Source organism: Procambarus clarkii, chromosome 20, assembly GCF_040958095.1.
Source record: "Procambarus clarkii isolate CNS0578487 chromosome 20, FALCON_Pclarkii_2.0, whole genome shotgun sequence".
NCBI classification, from domain to species: domain Eukaryota; kingdom Metazoa; phylum Arthropoda; class Malacostraca; order Decapoda; family Cambaridae; genus Procambarus; species Procambarus clarkii.
This window is the reverse complement of record NC_091169.1, coordinates 45753453-45781365: the sequence shown is the minus strand read 5'-3', so window position 1 is coordinate 45781365 and position 27913 is coordinate 45753453. Positions and strand designations below refer to the sequence as shown.

At 45.1% G+C, this 27913-nt stretch overlaps 1 protein-coding gene across 1 annotated transcript in view; it reads left to right on the top strand.

Annotated features, from left to right (window-relative positions):
* Positions 1-222: 222 nt before the first annotated feature.
* LOC123755297 (zinc transporter 6) overlaps positions 223-27913 on the top strand; it is a gene marked incomplete at its 5' end in the record, with an annotated part of 70304 nt that continues 42613 nt past the window's right edge. Inside the window, 4 exon segments of the mRNA XM_069327907.1 lie at positions 223-265; positions 13880-14062; positions 14595-14738; positions 21066-21185. Of these exon segments, the coding sequence (XP_069184008.1) occupies positions 223-265; positions 13880-14062; positions 14595-14738; positions 21066-21185 (490 nt within the window).

Genomic DNA, 27913 nt, shown 5'->3' with positions numbered 1-27913 from the left:
CGAAACCTCAGGACTACGAATCCGAAGAGCTGTCCACCCAGCTGTCAGGCACCCTCAGAGGTTCTCAGAGGCTTGGTGTGTTGGGCTAAGACTAGGTCGCACTAGAGGGGGAGCTTGGGAAGCTACTGGGGCCCACTATAAAAGGGTAATTCATTACATGCAACATTTGGTTTCTTTATACTGGTAGGTCTGTTTTAACCAAATTTCTTTTGCTCTTTACAGCACTTTTGGCATACACATACCTGTCATGGTTCAGTCTCTTGAGGTAAGTTAGCTCTTTTTCTGTTCTTAATAATGTTCTATTAATAACTACTGTATTGCAATATAGTTATTATATAAGGAATATTAATATTGTCTCTCAAGATAGAATTTATATAGAATTTTATTCCTGTTAATCTTTATTGAATCTCTTTTTTTTTTTACTTGACATCTGTATTCTCTTGTCTAATTACATTGATTTTTTGTATTTCTTCTCTTATTATTTTATTGTAGTGTAATTTTAGTAATTTTGCCAGGTTTATTTTATTACAAATCATATGTCTTATTTTTGTATTCCATTTACATCTCAATATGACTACAGTATCTTTTTAATTTGAATTTTTATTGTAATTTACTGTCACACACCATCCCCATATTTATTTATTTATTTATATATATATATATATATATATATATATATATATATATATATATATATATATATATATATATATATATATATATATATATATATATATATATATATATACATATATACATATATACAGAGCACCACTTGGTTTCCGAACCTCTTGGGGACAAGACCCGTCGGTTAACATGTAAGTTCGTATACGAGAAATAGAGGGGAAAAATAAACTAGAAATGTAAAAAGAAATTTTTCCGAAAAATTTATGAAAAAAACTCTAGGGAAAAAAATCGTCAGGTTCATGGCGTAAATGCGACCGTGTTTTGTTTGTACTCATCAATAAGTGAAGTCCTGATCCGCTTTATAAAAGTCCTTAATTGTTCCTAACTGATTATTAAGACGTCTGGCAAACATCCTCTGGATGTTTCCTGCCAGCCTGCAGGCACATCCTGCCTAAAATATACGATGATGTACTGTACATTTAAGAAACAAATCTGGGTCACAGGTCTGTGGAGTGTGGTTAGGCTTACGGAGTCAGCCGGTCCCTCCCCCACCACCAACACACCCCCCCCTCTCCCCCCACCACCGACACACCTCCCCCTCTCCCCCCACCACCGACACACCTCCCCCTCTCCCCCCACCACCGACACACCTCCCCCTCTCCCCCCACCACCGACACACCTCCCCCTCTCCCCCCACCACCGACACACCTCCCCCTCTCCCCCCACCACCGACACACCTCCCCCTCTCCCCCCACCACCGACACACCACCCCCACCCCCCACCCCAAACCCATACACACACACACACACACTCTCAAAGGTCACGTGGTTCACAGTTCACTTCAACACCCATATATCGCTTCCTGCCTGCCTGCCTCCTTCCCACCCTGCCAGCCTGCTTCCTTGCCAGCCTGCCTCCTTCCCAGCCTGCCTGCCTGCCTCCTTCCCAGCCTGCCTCCTTCCCAGCCTGCCAGCCTGCCTCCTTCCCAGCCTGCCAGCCTGCCTCCTTCCCAGCCTGCCAGCCTGCCTCCTTCCCAGCCTGCCAGCCTGCCTCCTTCCCAGCCTGCCAGCCTGCCTCCTTCCCAGCCTGCCAGCCTGCCTCCTTCCCAGCCTGCCAGCCTGCCTCCTTCCCAGCCTGCCAGCCTGCCTCCTTCCCAGCCTGCCTCCTTCCCAGCTTGCCAGCCTGCCTCCTTCCCAGCCTGCCTGCCTGCCTCCTTCCCAGCCTGCCTCCTTCCCAGCCTGCCAGCCTGCTTCCTTCCCAGCCTGCCTCCTTCCCAGCCTGCCAGCCTGCTTCCTTCCCAGCCTGCCTCCTTCCCAGCCTGCCTTCTTCCCAGCCTGCCTCCTTCCCAGCCTGCCTCCTTCCCAGCCTACCAGCCTGCCAGCCAGCCTGCCTGCCAGCCTGCTTCCTTCCCAGCCTGCCTCCTTCCCAGCCTGCCTGCCTGCCTCCTTCCCAGCCTGCCAGCCTGCCTCCTTCCCAGCCTGCCAGCCTGCCAGCCAGCCTGCCAGCCTGCCTGCCAGCCTGCCTGCCTGCCTGCCAGCCTGCTTCCTTTCCAGCCAGCCTGCCTCTCCCCCTGCCATCATGCTAATGGGTAGTGTGTGTTAGGCTTATCTTCGGGAATGAGCCGGTCTCGCCCCCACCACCAACAAACCACCCGCCCCCCTACATCCCATCTCTCAAGGTCACGCGGTTCAACCTCGTGACTACCACTCACTCCCTGCCTGCAAGCTAGCCTGCCTGCCTGCAAGCTAGCCTGCCTGCCTGCCTGCCTGCCTGCCTGTGCCTGCCTGCCTGCCTGTGCCTGCCAGCCTGCCTTTCCCTCCCTAATTCTCACTACTTCCATCCCTTCCTGCCTACCTCCTAGCATCTCTCCCTACCTCCCCCTCCCTCTTAGCATCTCTCCCTACTTCCTAACATCTCTCCCTACCTCCCCCTCCCTCCTAGCATCTCTCTCCCCCCTCTCTCACTGATTCTCCCCCCCCCCTCATTCATACTGCCTCCCACCTAAGCTCCATCGTCCATCCACCCACCAGTCAGCCATCACTGACGCAATGGGTGCATTTGGAGCCAACATGGTGCACAGATGTTTCTTGATTGTGCAGATATGTAAAACAAAAGCACAGAATGAACATTCCAGCCTTATGGCAATTCAAAATAATAGGAATAATAGGCCGTGAATCTGTGAAGTCACAGTGGGCAAACTGGACCATCGCCCACCCACCACCACAAGCCGGCGTGACGCTTGGTGGACCCCTTCCTACCCGAACTTTGTTCGGGTAGCATGACTCCCCAACCCCAATCGGGAAACTGGAAGTTTCGGATAACTAAAGTTCGGAAACCAAGTGGTGCTCTGTATATATATATATATATATATATATATATATATATATATATATATATATATATATATATATATATATATAATAAATAATACACACACACACACACACACACACACACACACACACACACACACACACACACACACACACACACACACACACACACACAATAGGTTAGGCAAGGAAATTCAACTGGAGAAACAGCTTTTGTCAGCACAGATGGAGGAAGTTACACAGGGAATAGAACAGTGCAAGAAAGATATGCAACTCACTTATGCACAAGTGGCCAAGGAGAAGGAAAAAATAGAAGAAACAGTGAAGGAAGTCAAACACTGCAGCAACCAAGATAAAACAAACATTAGGCTAGAAGTGAGGAAAGAATTGGCATCTAACCCGAAGTTGGTGCAAAACACAGTTGATCGGAGTAAGTCCCTGATCATTTTTGGCTGCAAAGAAAAGGCGATAACATCTAGGTCAGAAAGAGCTGTAGAAGAAGCTAAAGTAGTAGATAAAATTGTTGGCCTCGTGGAAGGTCTTACAAACAGAGAGAATGTGTGCGACTACAGGAGAATAGGCAGGTACGTAAAAGGGAAAGATCGACCTTTGAGGATCACCCTAAACGGTGCCAAACAGATGGAAGAAGTACTAAGGAATGCTAGAAAATTGCAAAGGGATGAGGATGGGAAAGGGTGGTCGTTAAGACGAGATCTTTCAAAAGAAGATAGAGATAAGCTGAAACTGAACCTCGCCGAGGCAAAACATTTAAATGAGAGCAGGAATGAAGAAGAAATAAATTCTTTTTTCTACAAAGTGATAGGGGTAGGCAAACCAGTAAAGTGGTACATAAAGACAAACCAACAAAATCAATAGAGAGAGGGGGAGTGAAGAATAAGGAGAGGGGGAACAAGTTCCTGAAGATTGCATACACCAACATAGATGGAGTGAGATCGAAGATACTGGAGTTAAGTGATGTAATACAGCTGCAGACACCAGACATTGTTGCACTCACGGAGACAAAACTTGAAGATGTAATTTTAAATGAGGTCATATTCCCAAGGGGCTACTCAATTTGGAGACGGGACAGAAAAATTAGGAAAGGCGGTGGCGTTGCTGTGCTGGTAAAAGAACACCTAAAGGTGAAGGAAATAATGACTGCCAATCCACAAGAAGTTGACATAATAGCACTAGAGATCTGCTATGAGGATGATAAACTAATGATGATAAATGCATATAGTCCACCGCCAAGCAGCACGTGGTCAAAGGAGGAGCTGGATAGTAAACGTGAAGGTCTTATAACAATAATGAGAGAGATTATAGCGAGAGCGGATAACGATAGATCACGACTGTTGATAGTCGGTGACTTCAACTTGAAATCCATAGACTGGGAAGCATATGAAGCTAAAACAGAAGATTTTTGGACCTGTAAATTTGTAGACCTCATCCTGGAAACATTCTTGTATCAACATGTTAAACAAGCTACGAGGATGAGGGAAGGGGACGTTCCCTCCATGCTAGATTTGATATTTACCAGGAAGGAGGAAGAGATATTTGACATTCAGTACCTTCCTCCCTTGGGTAAAAGTGACCATGTCTTTTTGGGAATAAAGTATGCAATGCGTTATAAGCTGGAAGAAAATAAGGAGGTTGAAGCAGTTGAAAAACCAGACTTCAGGAGAGGACATTATGGTGACCTTAGAAATTTTTTTAGTGAGTATAATTGGACAGGCGTGATGCTAGGCAAGGAAGTGAATGAGATGTATGGCAAGTTTTGTGAAATATATGATAAAGGCACAAAAAAATTTATACCAAAACAGAGATGCAGAACTAGGAAACAGGATTGGTTCAATAGAAATTGCGAGAGGGCTAGAGACCGAAAGACACAAAAATGGAATCAATACAGGAAGAGGCCGAACCCCCAAACATACCAGCGATACAAAGATGCGAGAAACAACTACACGGCAGTGAGGAGAGAGGCAGAAAGAAATTTTGAAAAAGGGATTGCGGACAAATGTAAAACAGAACCAGGTCTATTCTATAAATTCATAAACAACAAATTGCAGGTAAAGGATAATATTCAGAGGTTGAAAATGGGAAATAGATTCACGGAAGATGAAAAGGAAATGTGTGAAACACTAAACGAAAAGTTCCAAAGTGTGTTTGTACAAAATGAAATCTTTAGGGAACCAGATACAATAAGAATTCCAGAGAACAACATAGAACACATAGAGGTGTCTAGAGACGAAGTGGAAAAAATGCTCAAGGAGCTCGGTAAGAACAAAGCAGCTGGCCCAGATGGCGTTTCACCATGGGTTCTGAGAGAATGTGCATCTGAGCTCAGCATTCCACTTCACCTGATCTTTCAGGCATCCCTGTGTACAGGAATCGTAGCAGACGGGTGGAAACAGGCTAATATAGTTCCAATCTACAAAAGTGGCAGCAGGGAAGACCCCCTCAATTATAGACCTGTATCATTGACAAGTGTAATAGTGAAAGTATTGGAAAAACTAATCAAAACTAAATGGGTAGAACACCTAGAGAGAAATGATATAATATCAGACAGACAGTATGGTTTTCGATCTGGAAGATCCTGTGTATCGAATTTACTCAGTTTCTATGATCGAGCCACAGAGATATTACAGGAAAGAGATGGTTGGGTTGACTGCATCTATCTGGACCTAAAAAAGGCTTTCGACAGTTCCACATAAGAGGTTGTTCTGGAAACTGGAAAATATTGGAGGGGTGACAGGTAAGCTTCTATCATGGATGAAAAATTTTCTGACTGATAGAAAAATGAGGGCAGTTATCAGAGGCAATGTATCAGAATGGAGAAATGTCACAAGTGGAGTACCACAGGGTTCAGTTCTTGCACCAGTGATGTTTATTGTGTACATAAATGATCTACCAGTTGGTATACAGAATTATATGAACATGTTTGCTGATGATGCTAAGATAATAGGAAGGATAAGAAATTTAGATGACTGTCATGCCCTTCAAGAAGACCTGGACAAAATAAGTATATGGAGCACCACTTGGCAAATGGAATTTAATGTTAATAAATGTCATGTTATGGAATGTGGAATAGGAGAACATAGACCCCACACAACCTATATATTATGTGAGAAATCTTTAAAGAATTCTGATAAAGAAAGAGATCTAGGAGTGGTTCTAGATAGAAAACTATCACCTGAGGACCACATAAAGAATATTGTGCAAGGAGCCTATGCTATGCTTTCTAACTTCAGAATTGCATTTAAATACATGGATGGCGATATACTAAAGAAATTGTTCATGACTTTTGTTAGGCCAAAGCTAGAATATGCAGCTGTTGTGTGGTGCCCATATCTTAAGAAGCACATCAAAAAACTGGAAAAGGTGCAAAGACATGCTACTAAGTGGCTCCCAGAACTGAAGGGCAAGAGCTACGAGGAGAGGTTAGAAGCATTAAATATGCCAAAACTAGAAGACAGAAGAAAAAGAGGTGATATGATCACTACATACAAAATAGTAACAGGAATTGATAAAATCGACAGGGAAGACTTCCTGAGACCTGGAATTTCAAGAACAAGAGGTCATAGATTTAAACTAGCTAAACACAGATGCCGAAGAAATATAAGAAAATTCACCTTCGCAAATAGAGTGGTAGACGGTTGGAACAAGTTAAGTGAGAAGGTGGTGGAGGCCAAGACCGTCAGTAGTTTCAAAGCGTTATATGACAGAGTGCTGGGAAGACGGGACACCACGAGCATAGCTCTCATCCTGTAACTACACTTAGGTAATTACACATACACACAAAAGAAGGTACATTGGGTTTATGAGAGTACATAGCATTAAATGTTTTTATATTCTTGTAAAGCCACTAGCACGCATAGCGTTTCGGGCAGTGAACCACTGTCTGAAATATAATTCTAATTAGAATATCCTTAAAGTCTTCTCCATTCTTATTCTATGCAAACTACCATTGACCCTGAGTTAAATTTGCTATCACATATCTACAATAACCAGTACATTGATCATCAATATTGCAGTTACTACACAGTGCACCTTGCAAAAAACAAACTCCAAAATAACTCCAGCCTATCAGTATTTGTGAGAGTATGGTCTCTCAAGATTCTCCCACAGCTGACATGAATGGCTCATTGTAGTGCACAGTGCACTGCACAAATGCACAAAGCCTCTCTCTTCTTACCCTGGATGGAAACTGTCATGTCGGGTGTCTCCAGGATGCCCACAAATTCAGGAATACTTGTATCATGCAGAGGCTGCTGTATGCCCAAGGGGAGAATTAGATAAAAGAGGAATTAAGCATTCATGCCATAGCCAGGGATTACACAGCTTGAAGATGCCAAGGCATGAGAGAGGGGATGACAGTGAGGTGAGAGATAAGCTCTGACCTCTGGGGTCAATCTCAACTGGCGCAATGAAGAATAACAACAGTGACGTGGTCATGACGTTATTCTTCTACCCATCGTGTAATAATCAATATTATTGGTTCCGGCACCTACGCTGCAACACCATTGATCACTTGGTAGACCTGGTGTTTGTCCCCCAAGGAATTGTGCATCCCTTTGCAAGATTATTCTCGTAAGGAACTTCGTGCGTGATTGACGTGTCCGTCTGTATCGGCCAATAGACAGAACACCGTTCGTTCTTCACCATCAAGTTAAACTTTGCGTTCTGCTCGATATACCAGTGCTAACCTGGAATCGCGACAGTGACTATATTGTTTAGAAATCTTCTAGTGACAAAAGTCTGTGAATCAAAATAGCGAAACAGACTGGTATCAGGAAACATCTGTGAGATCGAGATCGTCTGTGGGTAACTCATTGGTCTAGAGTGAACTAAGTGCCACCGCTTAAGTAATCTGTGTGTGACTTTACCATCGTGTACCTTCATGGTACAATATAACCGTAGCCGCCGCTGCCGCCACTCATTCCAGAGAGTGTAACCAGCCGTTAGCTGCCCTGCCATCACTGTACTACGCGATGTCACTGCCCGTCACACCCTATATTCACGCACCAGTGCCATCAGGAGCGTGTGTTTTATGTGATAGACATACAGCACGCCCTCCTGCGAGTACCCCGCCATGTCAAGTACGGTCGTGTTGGGAAAGCCTGTCATCTGTGTTCTCACATTGTAATGAGTGAATCCAGCTGTCAGGCCACCTACGAGGTCTTGCATGAATGAGCATGAGTGAGTGAATGGGAGAGGTACCTATACCTGTAAGTACAAGATCTTGTTTCTTTATTGTCTGTCTTTGTGTTGATCTGAGTGGTCAACCACAGTTCTCACCTTCTACACATTTGACACAGGTATATATAGGTGGAGACCAAGATACCTGACGGTGTATGCGTCTTTATCTGTGTGGTATCATGACATTACACTTATCTGTGAATGTGAGCTTCACCGACATCATACATTTAGTTAATGTGTGACATAATTATTGTGCATGATGATTTCCTGTCCCATTGATGGTGCCATTGTTGATTTATTTTGCATCATCATTATCCGAGTATCCTGTTGGAACTCCTGTGACCCTTTGCACACCGGCAGTTAGGTTTGCCGTGTTAGTAATTGGCTGTCAGTTGTGTTAAGTTAGGTGTTTCTCCACGAGTGGATCAGAATTGATTAGTTAGACGTCAAGAGTCTTACTAATGTGATAATAGCCTTGCTGATGCCAATCTAAAGTAAATCAAGCATCCATTGCATTAATGGTTAAGTTTGTTAATAAACTACTGTTAAGCATTATGCAGTGTTTCCGTTGAACCACTTCTGAATACTGCCATTACATAAGCCTTCAGCCCCAGGTGTCTTTAACACCAAGTTCCCTATTATTCACTAAATTATAAATGTGATGAGGATCATAGGAGTCCCTTGAAGTGTTTCAAGTATTGAGGAGATTCCCACGACCAATGTGGATCAGGACCAGGTGAGGCTAGTCTGAGAAGAGACCGTTATCCCGTTTTGAGTACTGCTCAGTACTGTACTCGCTTTCCCCTTCAGAGCAGGAGAGATTGCTGAAATAGAGGGAATACAGAGAACATATACGACATGCGTAGACACGATAAAGCACCTAAATTATTTGGATCGTCTCAAAGCCCTCCAAATGTACTCACTAGAAAGACGACGAGAGAGATATCAAATAATATACACGTGGAAGATACTGGAGGGCCAAGTACCAAATCTACACAGTAAAATAACAACATACTGGAGTGAACGATATGGAAGAAAATGCAGAATAGAACCAGTGAAGAGCAGGGATGCCATAGGCACAATCAGAGAACACTGTATAAACATCAGAGGTCTGCAGTTGTTCAACACCCTCACAGTGAGCATAAGAAATATTGCCGGAACAACCATGGACATCTTCAAGAGGAAACTAGATTCTTTCCTCCAAGGAGTGCCAGACCAACCGGTCTGTGGTGGATATGTGGACCTGCGGGTCGCTCCAAACAACAGCCTAGTGCCACCAAACTCTCTCAGATCAAGCCTGGCCTCGGGCCAGGCTTGGAGAGTAGAAGAACTCCCAGAACCCCATCAAGCAGGTATCAACCAGGTAATATGTAGCCATCAATAACATAACTTCCCCCACTCTATCATTAACAGTAGGAGTGCGACTGGGCAGCATCTTAGGACCTATCCTATTTCTTATATACATCAATGATTCGCCAAATGTTTAACATTCTTAAACCTATAATATTTGCTGATGATACTACCTTCATCTATTCTGACCCCAACCCCCACACATTAAATAACATTGTCAATAATGAATTAAAAAAAGTCCACTAATTTTCGATGTCACCCAACAAACTCGCACTAAACATAGAAAAGACCTACTACATTTTATTTGGTAGTAAATCATCAAATCAAATTCAACTTCAGATAGATAATGTTAACATTAGCAATAAAGTTGAGGGAAAGTTCTTTGGCCTATACATAGACAAGAGACTTAACTTCAGCACCCACATATAGCACATAGTCAAAAAAGTCTTAAAAATGGTCGGTATACTCTCTAAAATCAGATATTATATTCCCCACTCTGCTCTCCTCTCATTATACTATGCGCTAATCTATCCCTATCTTACATACGGTATCTGTGCATGGGGTTCAACCATTGCAAGTTATCTCGAGCCCATCATCACACAGCAAAAATCTGCTATCAAAACTATGACAAATTCTATCTTCAGACAACACACAGCCCCTCTGTTTAAGTCCCTTAACATTCTAAACATAAAATCACTCCACACATTCTCATGTGCTATTTGCATGTACAAAACCTTGTTCCTAAATACTTATCTTGATCTGAAACTTTTCCTTCATAGGTGTAATAGAACCCATGAGCACCACACTCGAAATAAGTACAGTGGCACCTCGACTTACGATTGCCCCTACTTACGATAATTTCGAGTTATGATGTAAATTTCATCGAAAAATGCGACTCGACATCCGATGGCGTCGTCGACTTGCGATATTTGTTGGTACACGTTCGGGTCGACCGAGCGCGTGGTTCCCGGTCACGCGGTCGACCTGCCTCAGTTTACTACAGCTGCCCACTTAGTGACGATCGTGCCTATAAGAAATTTCGCTTTTGTGGTGACTTTTTGCATTTTGAACATTAGAGAAATTATTATATATCACGCCATGAGTCCCAGGAAAGTCAATGGTAAGGCTCAACATATGAGATCCCATGTAAGGATGACCATAGAGCAGAAACAAGAGATCATTCATAAATATGAAGATGGTGTGTGGGTTGTTGGACTGGCTAGGCAGTACAACAAATCTCAGTCAACGATATCCACCATACTGGCTAAGAAAAAGGATATTATGGGTGCTAAAGTGATGCATCATTACAGACAAATGTTAAAATGAAGGGAAAAACAAATGTCTCTTGACAAATTTGTAGTGAGACAAACAAGCACTGAACCACAACCAGGTCCTAGTGGTATTCAGGCAAAACGTAGGAGAGAGAGTACCCCAGAGAAAACATCACTGCCTGATGTGATAATGGAAGGGGACTCCCCTTCCAAACAGTAACAACTCTCCTCCTCCCCACTCATCACCATCTTCCATCAAGAGCCCTCCATAAAGGTAAGATAAATTTAGGTACTGTATTGTAGTTAGAAAAAAAATATTGTATTCAGTATAAAATGTATTTGTATGTTAATATTTTGGAGGGTGGGGAACGGATTAATTCAAATCCCTTTATTTATTATGGGAAAAATCGCTTCGACTTACGATATTTCGACTTACAATCCGTCTCTGGGAATGGATTAGCATCGTAAGTCGAGGCCCCATTGTATCTGATATTCCCAGAGTCAAGCTAAATCTATGCAAACACTCCATGCAAATAAAAGGACCAAGTCTATGGAACTCATTCCCTGATGAATTAAAAAAAATTTCAACCTATGCCTTATTCAAAAGTAAAATTAAAAAGTACCTAATTTCATCCTCATAGCTTCTCACCTTGTGCTTCAAACTCACTGTATCTTGTACTGCCCACTTCCCCAATATTAGTACTTAAGACATATCTCTCTATCAGTGTAATCATCTCTGTCAATTTATATTGTAGTTATTTGTTGATATAAAACCTTTTCATCTTACCTGATATATTAGATTAACCCTTAAACTGCGCAACGCGCCTGCAGGCTCACGTCTGGTTTGCGCAACGCGCCTCCGGGTATTTGTATTTTTCACGTTCCATTCAAAACTCCCGCGGCTACATGGGGTTCACATCAGCTTCCTCAGGGCTCTTGTAAACAGACGCCATCTTTAAAAAAAATCGTGGTCCACATTCCCGGGTGTGGGAGCCTCAGTAGTGTGTGAGCAACCAAGGCTGGCGCTCGCAGCATGAGCGCACAGCACTGCTGTTCAGCATGTGACCACAGCATCGCCTAATAATGTCAAAATATATATATAACTTGTATTATTTAGCTATGATAGTGTTATATTAGAGCCTGAGTGTGATAATGACTGGGTACAAGTTCAAATCTCCGTGATTCTATGCTGTTCACGATGTTCACAGCGCTAGCCACAGCACCACAGCATTATTTCGTTCATCTAGGAATCTTCAAATGATTCCTTAGGTTCCTTTTCAAAATAAACGTGTGGTCAATTATTCATTTACAGGAATTAGTGACCAGGATTGTGATAATAGCAGGATTGTGGTTATAATTAGCGTTGTGCGTAGTATTGTGGAAGGAGGAATTTCGATGAGGGAGGGAGGGAGGGCGAGAATTGAGGTAACCTCATCGTGTGTGTGTGGCTGCCACTCTTGCTTTGCTCACCATACTAGCTTAGTTGTTCACTATGGGCAACACATATGTACATGGGTATATATAGTGTGTGTATATAGTGTAAGAACAGCAACAGGAGAATGTTGAGAGGAGCTATTTTGGTGAGGGAGGTGACGTAATCGTAGCGTCGTCTGCTGTGTGATTTTTCATGCAGTGTATGGTGGCCACTGTACTGTTTGGACACAATACCGGCTTACTTGCATAGTTCTGGTAAATAAAACATGTAGATAGGTATATAGACCATGTGTAATAAGAACTATAACAATATGGTGGGAGGAGCAATGTTGGCGAGTAAGATGTTGGAGTGAGGGAGACTGACTGGGTGTGGCTGCTCTCACTCGAGGTGTTCTGAATGTGTTCATGGCCAAATGCTCCTATTGGACCATACGAGGCAGCTGCTATTGGCCCATACGAGGCAGCTGCTATTGGCCCATACGAGGCAGCTGCTATTGGCCCAAATGAGGCAGCTGCTATTGGCCCATACGAGGCAGCTGCTATTGGCCCATACGAGGCAGCTGCTATTGGCCCATACGAGGCAGCTGCTATTGGCCCATACGAGGCAGCTGCTATTGGCCCATATGAGGTAGTTGCTATTGGCCCATACGAGGCAGCTGCTATTGGCCCATACGAGGCAGCTGCTATTGGCCCATACGAGGCAGCTGCTATTGGCCCATACGAGGCAGCTGCTATTGCCCATACGAGGCAGCTGCTATTGGCCCATACAAGGCAGCTGCTATTGGCCCATACGGGGCAGCTGCTATTGGCCCATACGAGGCAGCTGATATTGGCCCATACGAAGCAGCTGCTACGCTGTGTTCTGAATGTGTTGATGGTGAATGTATATAATGTGTGACAGTGTATAGTGTGTAAATAGATTGTATATATACACAAATTAGCATGATACATAGTAAATATGTGCTGCATATGTGTACTCAAGTTTCATGCACGTAACACAGTGTCTACGGACAGTACGGATGTTGTACTGCGATATTATAGTGTACGTGTTCATTATACATTGGATTGGCACATAAAAACAATGAAAATGTATTTGGAAAGGTGCGCAAAAAATGAACGAAAATATATTCGCGGCAACTCGCGCGCCCCGCCCCGAGCGCCCCACCGCCCCCGAGAGCTTATGGCACAGGCGCACGGGGAATGATGACGTCACGCCCCAACTTCCGGACCCCATAGCAGCCAAAGTAAGTACAATTTCGACTTTTTTTTTACATACCCATACTGAGGGAAGGGTTTTTGACACTTTAAAAAGAAAAAAGAATTTTTTCCAGAGAATTTATTTCCTGCGCACTGCGGGGGTGTCACATTTGGAGGCAACGCAGTTAAGGGGTTAAGGACCTGCCTGAAATGCTGTGTGTGTTAATGGCTTTGCAAGAATGTAAAAATACCAATCTTATGTAATCTCACCAACCCATTGTACCTTCTTGTCAATAAATTATTATTATTATTATAATTATTGTTATTATGCAAAATACACATTGCAGCACCTTGTAATCATTGTAATCTCTGCAACTATTCATTACATCACTCTACGAGCCATGAAATACTTGGCTTGATTGGCTACGATTAAAATACCTCCAGTTTTATGTTTTTGTTCCTTCTGTGCAGTTTGATTACCTGCCTGGTGTGTGTGTGGGCAGAAGGTCAACGTGCATCTCATACATTCACATATGGCTATTTAAGATGTGAGGCCCTTGCAGTATTTTCTTCTGTCACTCTCTCTCTACTTGGTGCAGTTATCATTGTTAAAGAAAGCATTGAGAGATTATTTGCACCAGAAATGGTTCATACGTAAGTACAGTACTGTACTTCAGTGTTGTGTGAATATTGTTCCGATTGAGGGACTTCATACTCGTTTAAAATGTTGCTAACTTGTCAGTATCAAATGCAGTTGCTCTACAGGGGATTTCAGGGTACCTATAATGCTTATTCCATTCTCATTATACATTTGTTTTCTCTATCAGTAAAGTTTAGACATGCAGACTATAGCATGTATTATTAGGTCTGTAAAAGCAAGAGTTCTTTACAATATATGCACATTATTTCCATGTACAGATCTGAGATAGATAAGTGGAGTGATGTAGAGACAGAATATTACTATTAAATTTTATTCCTTTAAGACTACCTCTCATTGATCAATTGGGACTTCACCAAATATGTTGGGCAGAGTTTTCTGGTGTACAGAGACTTAATTTTGTTATTTAACCAGATAAGTAAAAAAATTAATACTTAAACTGTATGTTGTATATATTGGTCATGCTTTATTAATCATTGTTATTTAATTATTTTATTTTCAAAATAAACAAAAAAGTAATTCTTTCAGAGGAATGTTAAGTATTGGTGGTATGATTGGTTTGGTGCTGCACCTGGGCATGACCAGCCTGGCCCACAACCCTCCTCTTACACAGGTGTTGAGAGCGTCCCAGTCATCACTTCTTCAAGAGCATGTTGCTGATATGTGCCAGAGGTTAGCAGCTGAATCAATGTTTGAGCTAAATATTAATTAAAGATTTGAGGGAGCAGCTTTATTTCTGGAATAAAATGAAAGACCTACGGTTTCTGCATGGATAATATTTATTCAATAAATACAGATTATATTGGTTAGCAATTACAGAAGATTCTTTATCTTCTGATAATTGCTCAGTCATAATTCTGATAATTTATCTTTATCGGACCCTCGCCGCCAGGGGCAGTGGGGTCCGTCCTTCCATTATGCTCACAGCACGGTGCAAGAGTTGGCGGTGTTTTGGCTGTCGCTTTTGAGGGTTTGGGTCACACGGGGGCTCCATGACCTGGCTCCATTCGGACTGTTCTCCAGTGGTTCATTGTCTGAACTGCGGGGGGATTCCTTTGGTCCTTGCCTCTTTGGGGCTGGTTGCTTCAAGTGGCTCGCCTGCTGGTTTTTGGCTCTCCATACGGTTCATATCCGGGGAGTGTTCAGTATCCTGGCGGACGGCCTGTCTTGGTTCATTTCCCTGTCCACGGAATGGATGGTTGACCTGACTCCTTTCGTTAGCTCTGCCGGACGTACGGTCTCCTGATCTACGTGGTGCCCTCCCGACTGTGGAGCCTTCACGGTGGACGCTTTTCGGCAGAACTGAGTGAGGTGGTACCTGTACTCTTCCTTTCCCCGGTCCAACTGTTGCTTCAAGTTCTGGCTCCTTGAGGTTACCTTGAAATGTTTTCGGGGCTTAGTGTCCCCGCAGCTCAGTCATTGACCAGGCCTCCTCGTTGCTGGATTGGTCAACGAGGCTGTTGGATGCAACTGCTTGCAGCCTGACGTATAAGTCACAGCCTGGTTGATCAGGTATCCTTTGGAGGTGTTTATCAAGTTCTCTTGAACACTGTCAAGGGTCGGCCAGTTATGCCGCTTATGTATAGTGGAAGCGTGTTGAACAGTCTCGGGCCTCTGATGTTGATAGAAGTTCTCTCTCAGAGTACCTGTTGCATCTCTGCTCTTCAATGGGGACATTCTACACATCCTGCTATGTCTTCTGATCTCGTGTGATGTTATTTCTGTGTGCAGGTTTGGGACCAGCCCCTCTACTGTTTTCCACATGTAAATTATTATGTATCTCTCCTGCCTGCGCTCAAGAGAATACAGATTTAGGCATTTCAGTCGGTCCCAATAGTTTAGATGTTTTACTGAGTGGATTCTAGCAGTAAAGGATCTTTGCACGCTCTCCAGTTCAGCAATTTCTCCAGCTTTGAAAGCGGCTGTCATTATGCAGCAGTATTCCACTCTAGAAAGCACTAGCATCTTGAAGAGTATCATCATTGGTATAGCATCTCTAGTTTGAATAGTTCTTGTTATCCTACCTGTCAATTATCTTGCAGTTGTGACGGCTACTTTATTGTGTTCTTTAAAGGTAAGGTCTTCCAACATGAGTACACCCAAGTCCTTTACATTGCATTTTTGTTATATGTTATGATTTGACTGCATTTTGTACGGGGTTTCTGCTTTTATACTTGCATCTTTTTCCATAGCACAAGAGCTGGAACTTATCTTCATTAATTATCATATTATTTTCTGTAGCCCATTGAAAGATCTGATTTACATCTGATTGGAGGTTTGCTGTGTGCTCTCTGTTGTCTACTCTCATAAAAATCCTAGTGTCATCTACAAAGGATGATACAGTGCTATAGATTGTGTCCTTGTCTGTGTCCAATATGAGGATGAGAAAAAGTACTGGAGCAAGCACAGTACCCTGGGGGGACTGAGCTCTTTAAGGTTGATGGTCCGGATTTCATTTTGTTGACTATTACACATTGGGTTCTATTAGTCAGGAAATTGTAGATCCATCTGCCTATTTTTCTGGTAATTCCTTTTGCACGCATTTTATGTGTAATAACACCATGGTCACATTTGTCGAAGGCTTTTGCGAAATCTCAGGCTCAGTTGGAGTCTTACCATGGGAGAGTTGTCTTCATGGCCCCATGGTGGCCGGCCCAGCCTTGGTTTCAGGTGCTGCTTGCTCAGTATGCGAACCTGGGGCGTTTTTCACGGCTCCGCCTCATTTTAGCAGGTCAGACCGGTCCGGTACGTGGCTTGTTCAGGCTTCTCCTCCACTCTTCGCGTCCAGTCTTTCTGATGCAGGTTTATCACCACTTGCATGGTGATCAGGTGGCTTCGTTGATGGTGCCCCACCTGAGAGCTTCGTCTCTGCGACAGTATGAAGTTTTCTGGCGTTCTTTCAGCCATTTTCTCTCTCTCTCTTCGTAGGTTGTCTTCTATTTCTGATTGGGTTGTCTTGTACTTTCTTTCTTGGCTTTTTTTCTGGACCGTTATCCGATGCAAAATAGTGTCACTTCGTATTGTGCGTGCTGGCAGAGCCGCTCCAGCTTGCATTTGGGGTGAATGTCTCTTCCGCCCCATTCCGTAAGCCTTCTGATTCTTTTTCACCTCCGGCTTGCTCATGCACTGCCTGGCCCATCATAGTCTTTGGACAGATTGCTCTCCTTTCTCTATTCTCCTGGTTCATGGTGGCCTCTTTGGTTCAGGATTTTTTTCCAAGGGTTTCCATATAGTCGTAATGGCTTGGCACTTTCTCCTGATAGTTCCCTTTCCTTTCCAAGGGTCTCTTTCTGTTGGCATTGGCCTCTGGGGGTTGGGTTGGTGAGCTTCATGCTCTCCTCATGGACAGGGGTTTCTGCTATTTTCGTCCTGGTAGTTGATTTGTTCGGTTGCAGCCTTCTCCTTCTTTTCTGGCGAAGAACGAGACAGCCGCTTTCTGGAGGGGTCCTTGTGTCATTGATGCTTGGTTGGTCTAGCCAGCCTGCAGTCTATCCTCGTGCCCATGACTTACATAAGTTTGCTGCTTTGGTTGCCGTCTTCGGCAATATGTCTTGGGTTGATATTCGGGCATGGGGATTTTGGAGGTCGAACGGGGTCCTGGCTGCCAGGTATTTGGTGAACATTCCTGATCCTGGGCATTCGTGTGTGTGTGTGTGTGTGTACTCACCTAGTTGTACTCACCTAGTTGTGTTTGCGGGGGTTTAGCTCTGGCTCTTTGGTCCCGCCTCTCAACCGTCAATCAACTGATATACAGATTCCTGAGCCTACTGGGCTCTGTCATATCTACATTTGAAACTGTGTATGGAGTCAGCCTCCACCACATCACTTCCTAGTGCATTCAATTTACTAACTACTCTGACACTGAAAAAGTTCTTTCTAATGTCTCTGTGGCTCATTTGGGTACTCAGTTTCCACCTGTGTCCCCTTGTTCGCATCCCTCCACTGTTGAATAGTTCATCCTTGTTTACCCGGTCGATTCCCCTGAGGATTTTGTACGTTGTGATCATGTCCCCCCTTACTCTTCTATCTTCCAGTGTCGTAAGGTGCATTTCCTGCAGCCTTTCCTCATAACTCATGCCTCTTAGTTCTGGGACCAGTCTAGTAGCACACCTTTGGACTTTTTCCAGCTTCATCTTGTGCTTGACAAGGTACGGGCTCCATGCTGGGGCCGCATACTCCAGGATTGGTCTTACATATGTGGTGTACAAGATTCTGAATGATTCCTTACACAGGTTCCTGAACGCCGTTCAGATGTTAGCCAGCCTCACATATGCCGCAAACATTATTCTCTTTATGTGGGCTTCAAGAGACAGGTTTGGTGTGATATCAACTCCTAGATCTTTCTCTCTGTCTGTTTCATTAAGTACATCATCTCCTATTCTGTATCCTGTGTCTGGCCTCCTGTTTCCACTGCCTAGTTTCATTACTTTGCATTTACTCGGGTTGTGTGTGTAATTACCTAAGTGTAATTACCTAAGTGTAGTTACAGGATGAGAGCTACGCTCGTGGTGTCCCGTCTTCCCAGCACTCTTTGTCATATAACGCTTTGAAACTACTGACGGTCTTGGCCTCCACCATCTTCTCACTTAACTTGTTCCAACCGTCTACCACTCTATTTGCGAAGGTGAATTTTCTTATATTTCTTCGGCATCTGTGTTTAGCTAGTTTAAATATATGACCTCTTGTTCTTGAAGTTCCAGGTCTCAGGAAGTCTTCCCTGTCGATTTTATCAATTCCTGTTACTATTTTGTACGTAGTGATCATATCGCCTCTTTTTCTTCTGTCTTCTAGTTTTGGCATATTTAATGCTTCTAACCTCTCCTCGTAGCTCTTGCCCTTCAGTTCTGGGAGCCACTTAGTAGCATGTCTTTGCACCTTTTCCAGTTTGTTGATGTGCTTCTTAAGATATGGGCACCACACAACAGCTGCATATTCTAGCTTTGGCCTAACAAAAGTCATGAACAATTTCTTTAGTATATCGCCATCCATGTATTTAAATGCAATTCTGAAGTTAGAAAGCATTGCATAGGCTCCTTGCACAATATTCTTTATGTGGTCCTCAGGTGATAGTTTTCTATCTAGAACCACTCCTAGATCTCTTTCTTTATCAGAATTCTTTAAAGATTTCTCACATAATATATAGGTTGTGTGGGGTTCACGTTCTCCAATTCCACATTCCATAACATGGCATTTATTAACATTAAATTCCATTTGCCAAGTGGTGCTCCATATACTTATTTTGTCCAGGTCATCTTGAAGGGCATGACAATCGTCTACGTTTCTTATCCTTCCTAGTGTGTGTGTGGCTTGGGGTCGCAGGTTGCAGCCGGTTATCTAGACTTCAAGTTGATGAGTGAATGACGGCTGCCTCCCGGGTAAGTCTCTCTCTTTTCCTCATCTTTGGTTATGTAACTCCAGGGAGCCAAAGGGGGCTCCCCTCAGAAAACCAGCGTTGAATGTAATGAAACGCCATTTTCTGGGTGAGCCTCCGGGAGGCTCCCTGGCACCCTCCCTCCCTCCTGTCGACATTTTTTTTGCATTGTTTTGATGCTAAGCCTTCGAACTGGAGTTTCTGGATTGCTGGTGTGGAGGGTCTGGTGCTCCCCCCTGCCCCTTCGGGTTTATGAGGGGGGCTGCATGGACGAGCAATGCGGCAGCGATGCGTGACGTTTGCGTGTTTCCTTGAGATTTGTGGAAGTTTTGACTGTTCGGTTTTCGGTCGCAATTTTCTTACCATGTGGGGTCTGTTTTGTTATGCCTACCTTTCTGGGTGCCTAACCCCAGTTGATGGCAGATTAGGAAAGCCCCCATCCATGGGGGTTTTTCAGGAGCTATTGCTTCCTGTGCCTCTCTCAAGGGACCAGGTTCTGGCTCGTGGTCCCCGGTAGGCTGAACTCCATTGACTAATGCCCTAGTCTACTATATCGCTTATTAGCCCGATAGCTACAGGGAACCGAAGGGGCTCACCCAGAAAACGGCGTTTCATTGCATTCAACACTTTTTTTTTTTTTTTTTTTTTTTTTTTTTTTTTTTTTTTTTTTATCCATTTTGTCATTATTATTTTACCTAATTAATTTATATGGCAAGCATACTCCATCCTTGGGTTTCAGTTAGAAAGTTTTAAATGAGTAATAATTTGCAACTGCATTATAACCCAGTGGCAAGTCACCTGTTGCAAAAGTCACGTCACATCCCAAGGACTATTCACCTTCCATGATCAGGTCTGTCCTATCTACCCTTTTCCATGTAATTCCTCACTTCTTCAAATTCAGCCTAATGGTAAACTGATGCTTCAACAAGTTTTCTCTCACAACTTTTCCATGCTCTATTAACTTTAATTCCCCTGTGATGACTCTTCACTAACTTCTTTTCTATTTTAATGATTCTTATTTGTGTGTGTTGGCTAATACTAAGTCAAATATTATTTTCCTGTGTTATCTCCATATGTTATATATGCACTATGCAGAAGCACTCAACAAATTCTAAAAAACTTATGCTTCTCTATTTCATGTTTGTTAATCAAGTTTATTCTTTTAAAATTTGAGTTGCCAAGAATGCAAACAGTATAGATATTTCTTCCCAGATATGCCTTCTTCCATTCTGTCAAAGTTTGGTTCCTATATGTATAAGACTTTCAATAAGTTATTATTATTTTCAATGAATTCTATCCAAATAGTTTGCATCTTGATTTTGATTTCCTCATTGGCACTACATTGTTAAATTTTTTCTGACATACCTTGCTTCTTCCTCTTCTGTATTAGCTTGAAGTGTTTTGAAAAGTTCAGCACAACAAAGGTCAGCAGCAGAACAACTTTTCCTAAAACCATATTATCCTTCTCTCCCTTCTCCCTCTCTCATCTTCCCTTTCCCCTCCTTCCCTTTGACCTTCTCCTCTTCTCCATAATAATCTTCTCTTTCCCCAGTATCATTCCCCAGTTCTTTTTTTATTTTAGCCAACGAATATGTTTTCCATAATAATAATGTAATCATTTGTTTCAGTCTCTGCAACTATGTTCCAGCTTTAACAAGAATCCTTCTACCAAGAGTGGATCCAGTTGTTTTAATATCAATTGCTGGATTTCTAGCAATATTAACAGATCATCTAATTCTTCAGATGTAGTAAGTTGATTATTTTTGCCTAATAAAGCATGTGTGTGTCTGTTTTGCAAAATCCATAGGAAAATGACTTGGACAGTATTACATTTTAAGCATAATCCTCTGGTTTCAGTCTATACTACAAGGGAGAGAATGTCTATCTTTGTTCAAAATTGGATGCCCCACACTTGGGGCTAGATTCTCCCAAAATGGCATTGGTGTCTGGGATACGGGATGAACATAGGCTGGTTGAGATTGCAAGAATTCAAATGGGAACAGTGTGCCAGGGTCACATTTAGACCGTCACAATGATTTTTGGCACTACCTGCCGGCTATACAGCTAAATATTTTCAAAACAAACTTTTTGAAAAAAAATCTTTAATGACCTCCGCCTGTCATCCGCCTGCTATTATTCACAGATTTCTGGAAAATTAACTTAAATTTCCTTCTGTCAATAATTTGCCCTTACTCGCATAAAACAGATAATTCTTCCACATCTTCAAAGGTTTCTCAAGTAACTGCCCTTTATTAGAGTAAGGAGATAAACTTATCTTTTCTGTGGGGAGCCCCCATCGGCTCCCTAAAGCTATCCAAACTGGTATACAGTAGTGCTATATTAGTTTGGGATCATCAGTCACAGGAGTCCTTAACCTACCGGGAACCAGGAGTCAGAACCTGGCCCCTTAAAATAGGTGCAGGGATTAATGGCCTATGAGCACTTTACATTTAAAGTATAGTATGTCATAATTGCCATCGACCAGGAAAAGCACCTAGAAAGATAGGCGAAACAAAACAATCTACAGTCTGGTGAAAATTGAGACCTACGTCTGGAAAGAGCAAAAGAACTTTCCCAGAAAGAAAACAAACAAGCAATACTTCATACGACTAGCACTCCCGGTCGTTAGTGCTCCCCCTACCTCCTCCCCCTCCCCAGAGTGGGGAGGGGGTGCCGGCAGCCCACCACTCCAGTCACCTCTGGCCTTAAATTCCTGTTATGGAATTTCGTCCTGTGTGACTGTTCCAGCTGTGTGTGTGGTGTAGTGTGGTGGCCAGGTGTCTTAGTGTACAGGAGCAGCATGAGCCTAGGTGCTCATGTTAGTACTTCACCTTCCTACGTACGCACTTAGGGAAGTACGTCACCTTCCCTAGGTGCTCTGTTTGTACTAACTACCCTTGCATGTCAGGGTCATCTTCCCTGGGGCGTTAGAAACTCGCTCCCTGTTTAAGACTGACTTGCTTGAGGTTGTATTTGCCCTTGGGGTGCGTCGGGGGTCTTGGGGCTTTCCGTCTTGCTCTGGGTAGTAGTGTGTTTTTGCTGGTTGGGGCGCATTGCGGCTGGCGCAGTCAGCTTTACTTCCAACACGACGGCTGATGTTTCTCTCTGACTGCTAGTTTGCTAGCTATGTGATTTTGGGAGCTTTGTTTTTAACTTTCTGCCATTTACGCCTGTGTGAACAGAGGTGGTCTGATTAGCCACTTAATAGACATGCCTAGATTTGTGGTGGTAGTTTTCCTCGGTTGCTCCCGAGGTTTCATGTCTGCTGAAACGGATTGCCTGCGGTTGCCTGCTAATAGACAGGGTTCTACCGGCTTAGCTGGCCCCAGTGCCTGGGCTTGCTGTAGGGCTCATTCACTCTACAGGACCTGGAAAACCCCTGTGGGCTCAGTCGTAGCATGGATACTTCTCCCGAGCCCACTCCCGCCTTGTGTCAGGTTGAAGGTTTTTCGTCTCCCCTGCCTCAGGGAGACGGTCATCTGTACTGTCTCCGTCAGGCTGCCAGTGGGGTTGGGGACACCTACGACCCAAAGTCTTGTGGGATTAGTTTCCCGCTTGTACTTCACATTCCTCGTGAAGTACACGAGTGTTACGGCCCTACTGGGACGCAACCGGGTTCTTCTCTGATGGTAGTAGAGTTTGGGAATCCGGTCCCAAGTTAGTAGAGGCTTTCAAGGGGTGAGCCCCGTAACGCAAGTTACAACAATAGGGGAGGTATACAAGTACACTAAATTATGAGAATTTTCCTTCAAATATATTTGCCACCACCATATATATATATATATAAAACAGGTCACACACGGGGATTATAACTACACTTATATACAGTTCCGTCTTCCTCCGAAGACACTGGATATTTGGCGATGCTCACTCTGGGTAGCCCTGGTTCTTTCTTCCGTGGCCCACGATGAATCCACGCTGACTACCCCGAATCTACCCTGGCCACAGGCCAGCCAAATCAGTCCCACTGGATGCTTCGTCGTGGAGGCCTTCAACCACAATCCAGCCTGTAGCTGGCAGGTACCGATCAGCTCCGCTGTATAGGCCACTCCACGACCGATACTAGGGTTGCGAGCCCTAGCCAGGAGCCTCGTGTGACTCGCTGGTCACTCTCCTCATACAGCACCCCAGTGGGTGGTCTCTTCCACCAGCCAACCCCGGGTAAGGCGATTCCCGACACTGCCAGTCTTTAGGCAGGCTATTATACTCTCAACAGAGTTCGTCCGGGGGTGGCTCACAGCTTCTTCAAAGCAGACTGGTGAAGAGACCTTGGCTGCCTTGGGTAGACTGCCCCATCGTCCAACACTGCAGTCCCAGGTCGACTCTGAAACCAGACACGTCATCAGTACTGGGGACATGACCTGGGGCCACCAGGAAACATCACTTACAGAAACGCCCACCTACTTAAAGAGTTAGTGCTTTTTCGGCCCATTTGCTTAGATATAAGTGCTTATTGTACCTGATTTATATAAACCAGACACGTCATTAATACTGGGACGCTCTAGGGAACATCGCTCACAAGCTTAGACAGAAACGTCCACCTCTTAACTCCATAGATGGCGTTCACTGTCTAAGCACTACCTCACCAGAGGTCAGCAGCGGCTACTCCACTAGTCAATTAAGACGGGAATCCAGCGCCTATTGCCGGCATATCCTGTCACCACTAGATGGCGTCGTCCATTTGGAGGGGGTTTCGGGAGCGGACTCTCAGATGGCGTTGTCGTCACTGCTCCATGCTCCGACGATGGACTCGGGTCCATAACAACGAGGAATGCACTTGTCGATTGATCTCAGGGATCAGGCAGCGGCTGTGTTGCATGCTCAGTTCTCATTCTTGCAACGGGTCAGGTTGGTTGCCTGGTTGGAGACTGCAGAACTGCCACGCTTGGGTTTTGGTGGCATTGGTCGCTTCGGCCGTGGTTCAGTCTGTGCCCCCTCTTCCTTCCCAGTTGGGTGTTGTTCGCCCTGCTCCCCCCTGCCCCCTGCTCCCAAATGTCTTTGGGTTTCAGAACCCTGTCGGGGGCAGGGTTAAGTTTGAGATGAGGCTCTGGTGACTTCAGGGGCTGCTCCTTCCGATTTGGCTGCAGAGGTGATTGAGTCCATTTTCCCGCCGGTGCTTCTGGGTCGAACCAGCAGATTCCTTTCTTGGAAGTTTTTCCCCCTGGACTCCGCCTTTTCTTCATGGGTGGCGGGCATGGATGGGGGCCTTTGTCTGGAATTCCTGGGGCTCTTGAGGAGTCCACTTGGAGCTCTTGGGCTCCTTTTGACCCTGCTTGGGCCCTTGTGACCTCTGGACAGGTCGGGTGGGCGGCCAGCCAGCCAGCCAGCCAGGCAGGCAGGTAGGCGGGCGGGTGGGTGGCTGGCCGGCCGGCCAGGTGGACGGCCCGGCTGACCCTGCTCGGCTACTTCCTCCCCATCCCCAAAAAGTGGAGAGGTGGATCTAATTACAGTATCGAGGTTTTTTCCTTACAATACAGATCTTGAATTTCAAATTTTTCAAATGTCTTATATGAGTCTAGATGAAATACTGTATACCTGTTGCAGTAATCATGTACAGTGTCAGACCTTTGCTGTTGACCTAAAGATATAGCATGACTGACTATAGATGATCTGACAATAGATAATACTTGTGAGGACTTTGAGAGATGATGTACTGTACCTGCAAGTATAGATGATGTCTCACTGGATTATACTGTAGATGAATATTGTAACAGGTATACAGATATACTGTACTACCAGGGTATTAGTATTACAGTTGGGTTCATTCTTGACCCCAAAATTGAGAATTCTGGGATTGAATCCCGAGCGGGACAGAAATTGTTGGGCACATTTTCTATCGCCTAATGCTCCTGTCCACCTATCAGTACATAGGTACCCAGGAGTTAGTCAGCTTGTTACGGGGGTTGCATCCTGGGCAGGGCCAGTAAATCGACTCTTTGGGGGGTGAGACCTTCATACAAGTCTAACATGGACTGTATGTATAAACTGGCTGCCTTTCCCTCGACACAATGAATATCCTATTTAAGCTTGTGTGAATGCCTGGGTCCTTGGTATATTAAAAACATAACATATAGCATAGTTTTGTTTATTATAACAAACCTGCTTTTACTCCCTAACATTATTTAAATTCATAGATTGTTCCTAAAGTTATTAATAATAATTTCTGGGGGGAGCCCCTGCGGCTCCCCGGAGCTATCCATGGCTGATATGGATATCCTAACTACTTTGCATCAGTCGATGTGGATGGAGTTCTAGGCCTACCGGGGACCACGAGCCAGAACCTGGCCCCCATAGAATGGAGCAATGGCCCATAGAATGCACATGTGATTTGGAGCATTCTATATCTGCCATCGACCGGGACAGGCACCCAGAAAGGTAAGTGCCCCAAAACAAACCCCTATTCTTGTTAACAACAAAATTGACAAATGAGTGGACAGAACTCCCCCCAAAAAAAAACAAGCAAACCAGCATGACGTCACACGAGCCGCGCTGCATGTCTGCGCAGCTCCCCCCTCCCCGGGAGGGGGAAGGGGGAGCCCCAGACCCCTGAGCCGGCGATCCACACCCCAGTTCCTCGGCTGATGGGATAGTGCATGGTCGTGTGGCTCCAGCTCCAGTCTAGTTTCAGTGCTGTGACTTGTTTTCAGTGCTGCTCTTACGGTGGTCGTGTGAGCTGGGAGTAGTATTGTCAGGTACTCGGGCTGCATGTGCTTAGGGTCACCTTCCCTGAGTGCCCTGTAAGTACCACCCTTGGGGCTTGGGGTTGCCTTCCACAAGTCACCTTGGGTCTACCTCTGTTGGCTTTTCGCTGCTTGGCGTTTAGCCGCCCTGAGTGTTTGGGGGTTTTCCTCCCTTGTTTACCTTGGGGTAAATGGTAGTCATTGCACTGGTGGGGCGCAGGGTACTGCGTAGCTAGTTTTCACCTATAACAGCGGCTGGCTCTGTTCCCTCTGGGTACGTTGTCCACTTAGGTGGTTTTTCTTTTCTTTTTCTTTTTGCCTGGTGGGGGGGGGTCTGCCTTGTTTTTCCCTTCCCTTATATTAGGGTCGTTTGTGTGGTGGCACCCCCAGCCTTGCCCTCGCGAGTGGACACGTCCCGTGGGTTCAGCTTTTAGCAGATTGCTTGGTAGTTGGGACGCCGGTTAGCAGTGCCCTGCCTGGGATAACCCTTAGCAGACCCAGTCTAGGGGCCCTGGGAAACCCCGCAGGGGCTCTTGGGTCCGATGGAGGAGACCCTTGCGTCTCCTCTCGCTGTGTGCAAGTTTGAGGGTTGCTCTGTGCCCTTGTCTCAGGGTGACTCATTGTTTTTGCCTCCGTCATGCTGCCTGTTGGGTCGGTGACACATTTGACCCTGAGTCCTGCGAGCTGTGTTGCTTGTTTGTGACTCAATTCACCCAGTCTGCTGACGAGTTACTTCGGGTGCAGGCAGCTCGTGCGTTGCATGGTAGGTTTAGGTTATTGCAACGCGCGCGGGTTCTTGCTTCCCCGGACGCCCCGCAGCTGCCCCGCTTTGTGTATAGGGACCCTGACTTGGGGGTGTTGGTCGCTTCGGCCTTGATTCCGTCCGCGCCCTCTTGTTCTTCCTCTTCGGTGGTTCATTCTGTCCCCCCCCCCCCCCTGCTTCCGGCCCCTAAGCGTCTGAGGGCTTCGGGGTTGGGTGGGGTTTAGCGGTTTCTGAGACTTGGGCAGTTTCAGGGGTTGCCCCGTCCGGGGGGGGGCTACAGAGGCATTCGAGTCTGTCCCTCCGGGCGATGCTCCGGGGTCTGACCAGTGGGCCCCTTCTCTTCCGGAGCTTTCGGCTGCCCCGTCTTTTTCTTGTGAGGCCGGGGCTTTGGAGGACAGCTCGGCCCCGGGGCCTGGTGTGGAGGCTCCTGGGGTTGGGGAGGAGCTGACTTGGGGCCTTGGGCTCCATTGGACCCCGCCTGGATTTTCCGTCCTTCTGAGCGGGGCTTACTGTTGCAAGGAGTGGGGTTTTCCTTTCCCCCCTCTGCGTACGATTTGGACTTGGGTTCTGCTCCTCTCCGGGTTTGGTTCCGTGTCCCTGTGGGCTCTTCGGTTCCGTCTTTCCGGAGGTTTTCGGCTTCCCGCATCTCTCCAGACATAGCCCCTCTACACAAGGGAGGGAGCAAAGCATTGGCAAAAAATTATAGACCAGTTGCACTAACATCGCACATCATAAAAGTATTTGAGAGAGTGATTAGGAGTCAGGTCACCAATTTCATGGAGACCAATGACCTTCATAACCCAGGCCGACATGGATTTCGAGCGGGAAGATCGTGCCTCTCACAGCTACTTGAGCACTACGACAAAGTCACCGAGGCATTAGAAGAGAAACAGAATGCTGATGTGATATACACGGACTTCGCAAAGGCCTTCGATAAATGTGACCATGGCGTGATAGCACACAAAATGAAGTCAATGGGAATAACCGGTAAAGTAGGACGCTGGATACTCAGTTTTCTGTCAAACAGGACTCG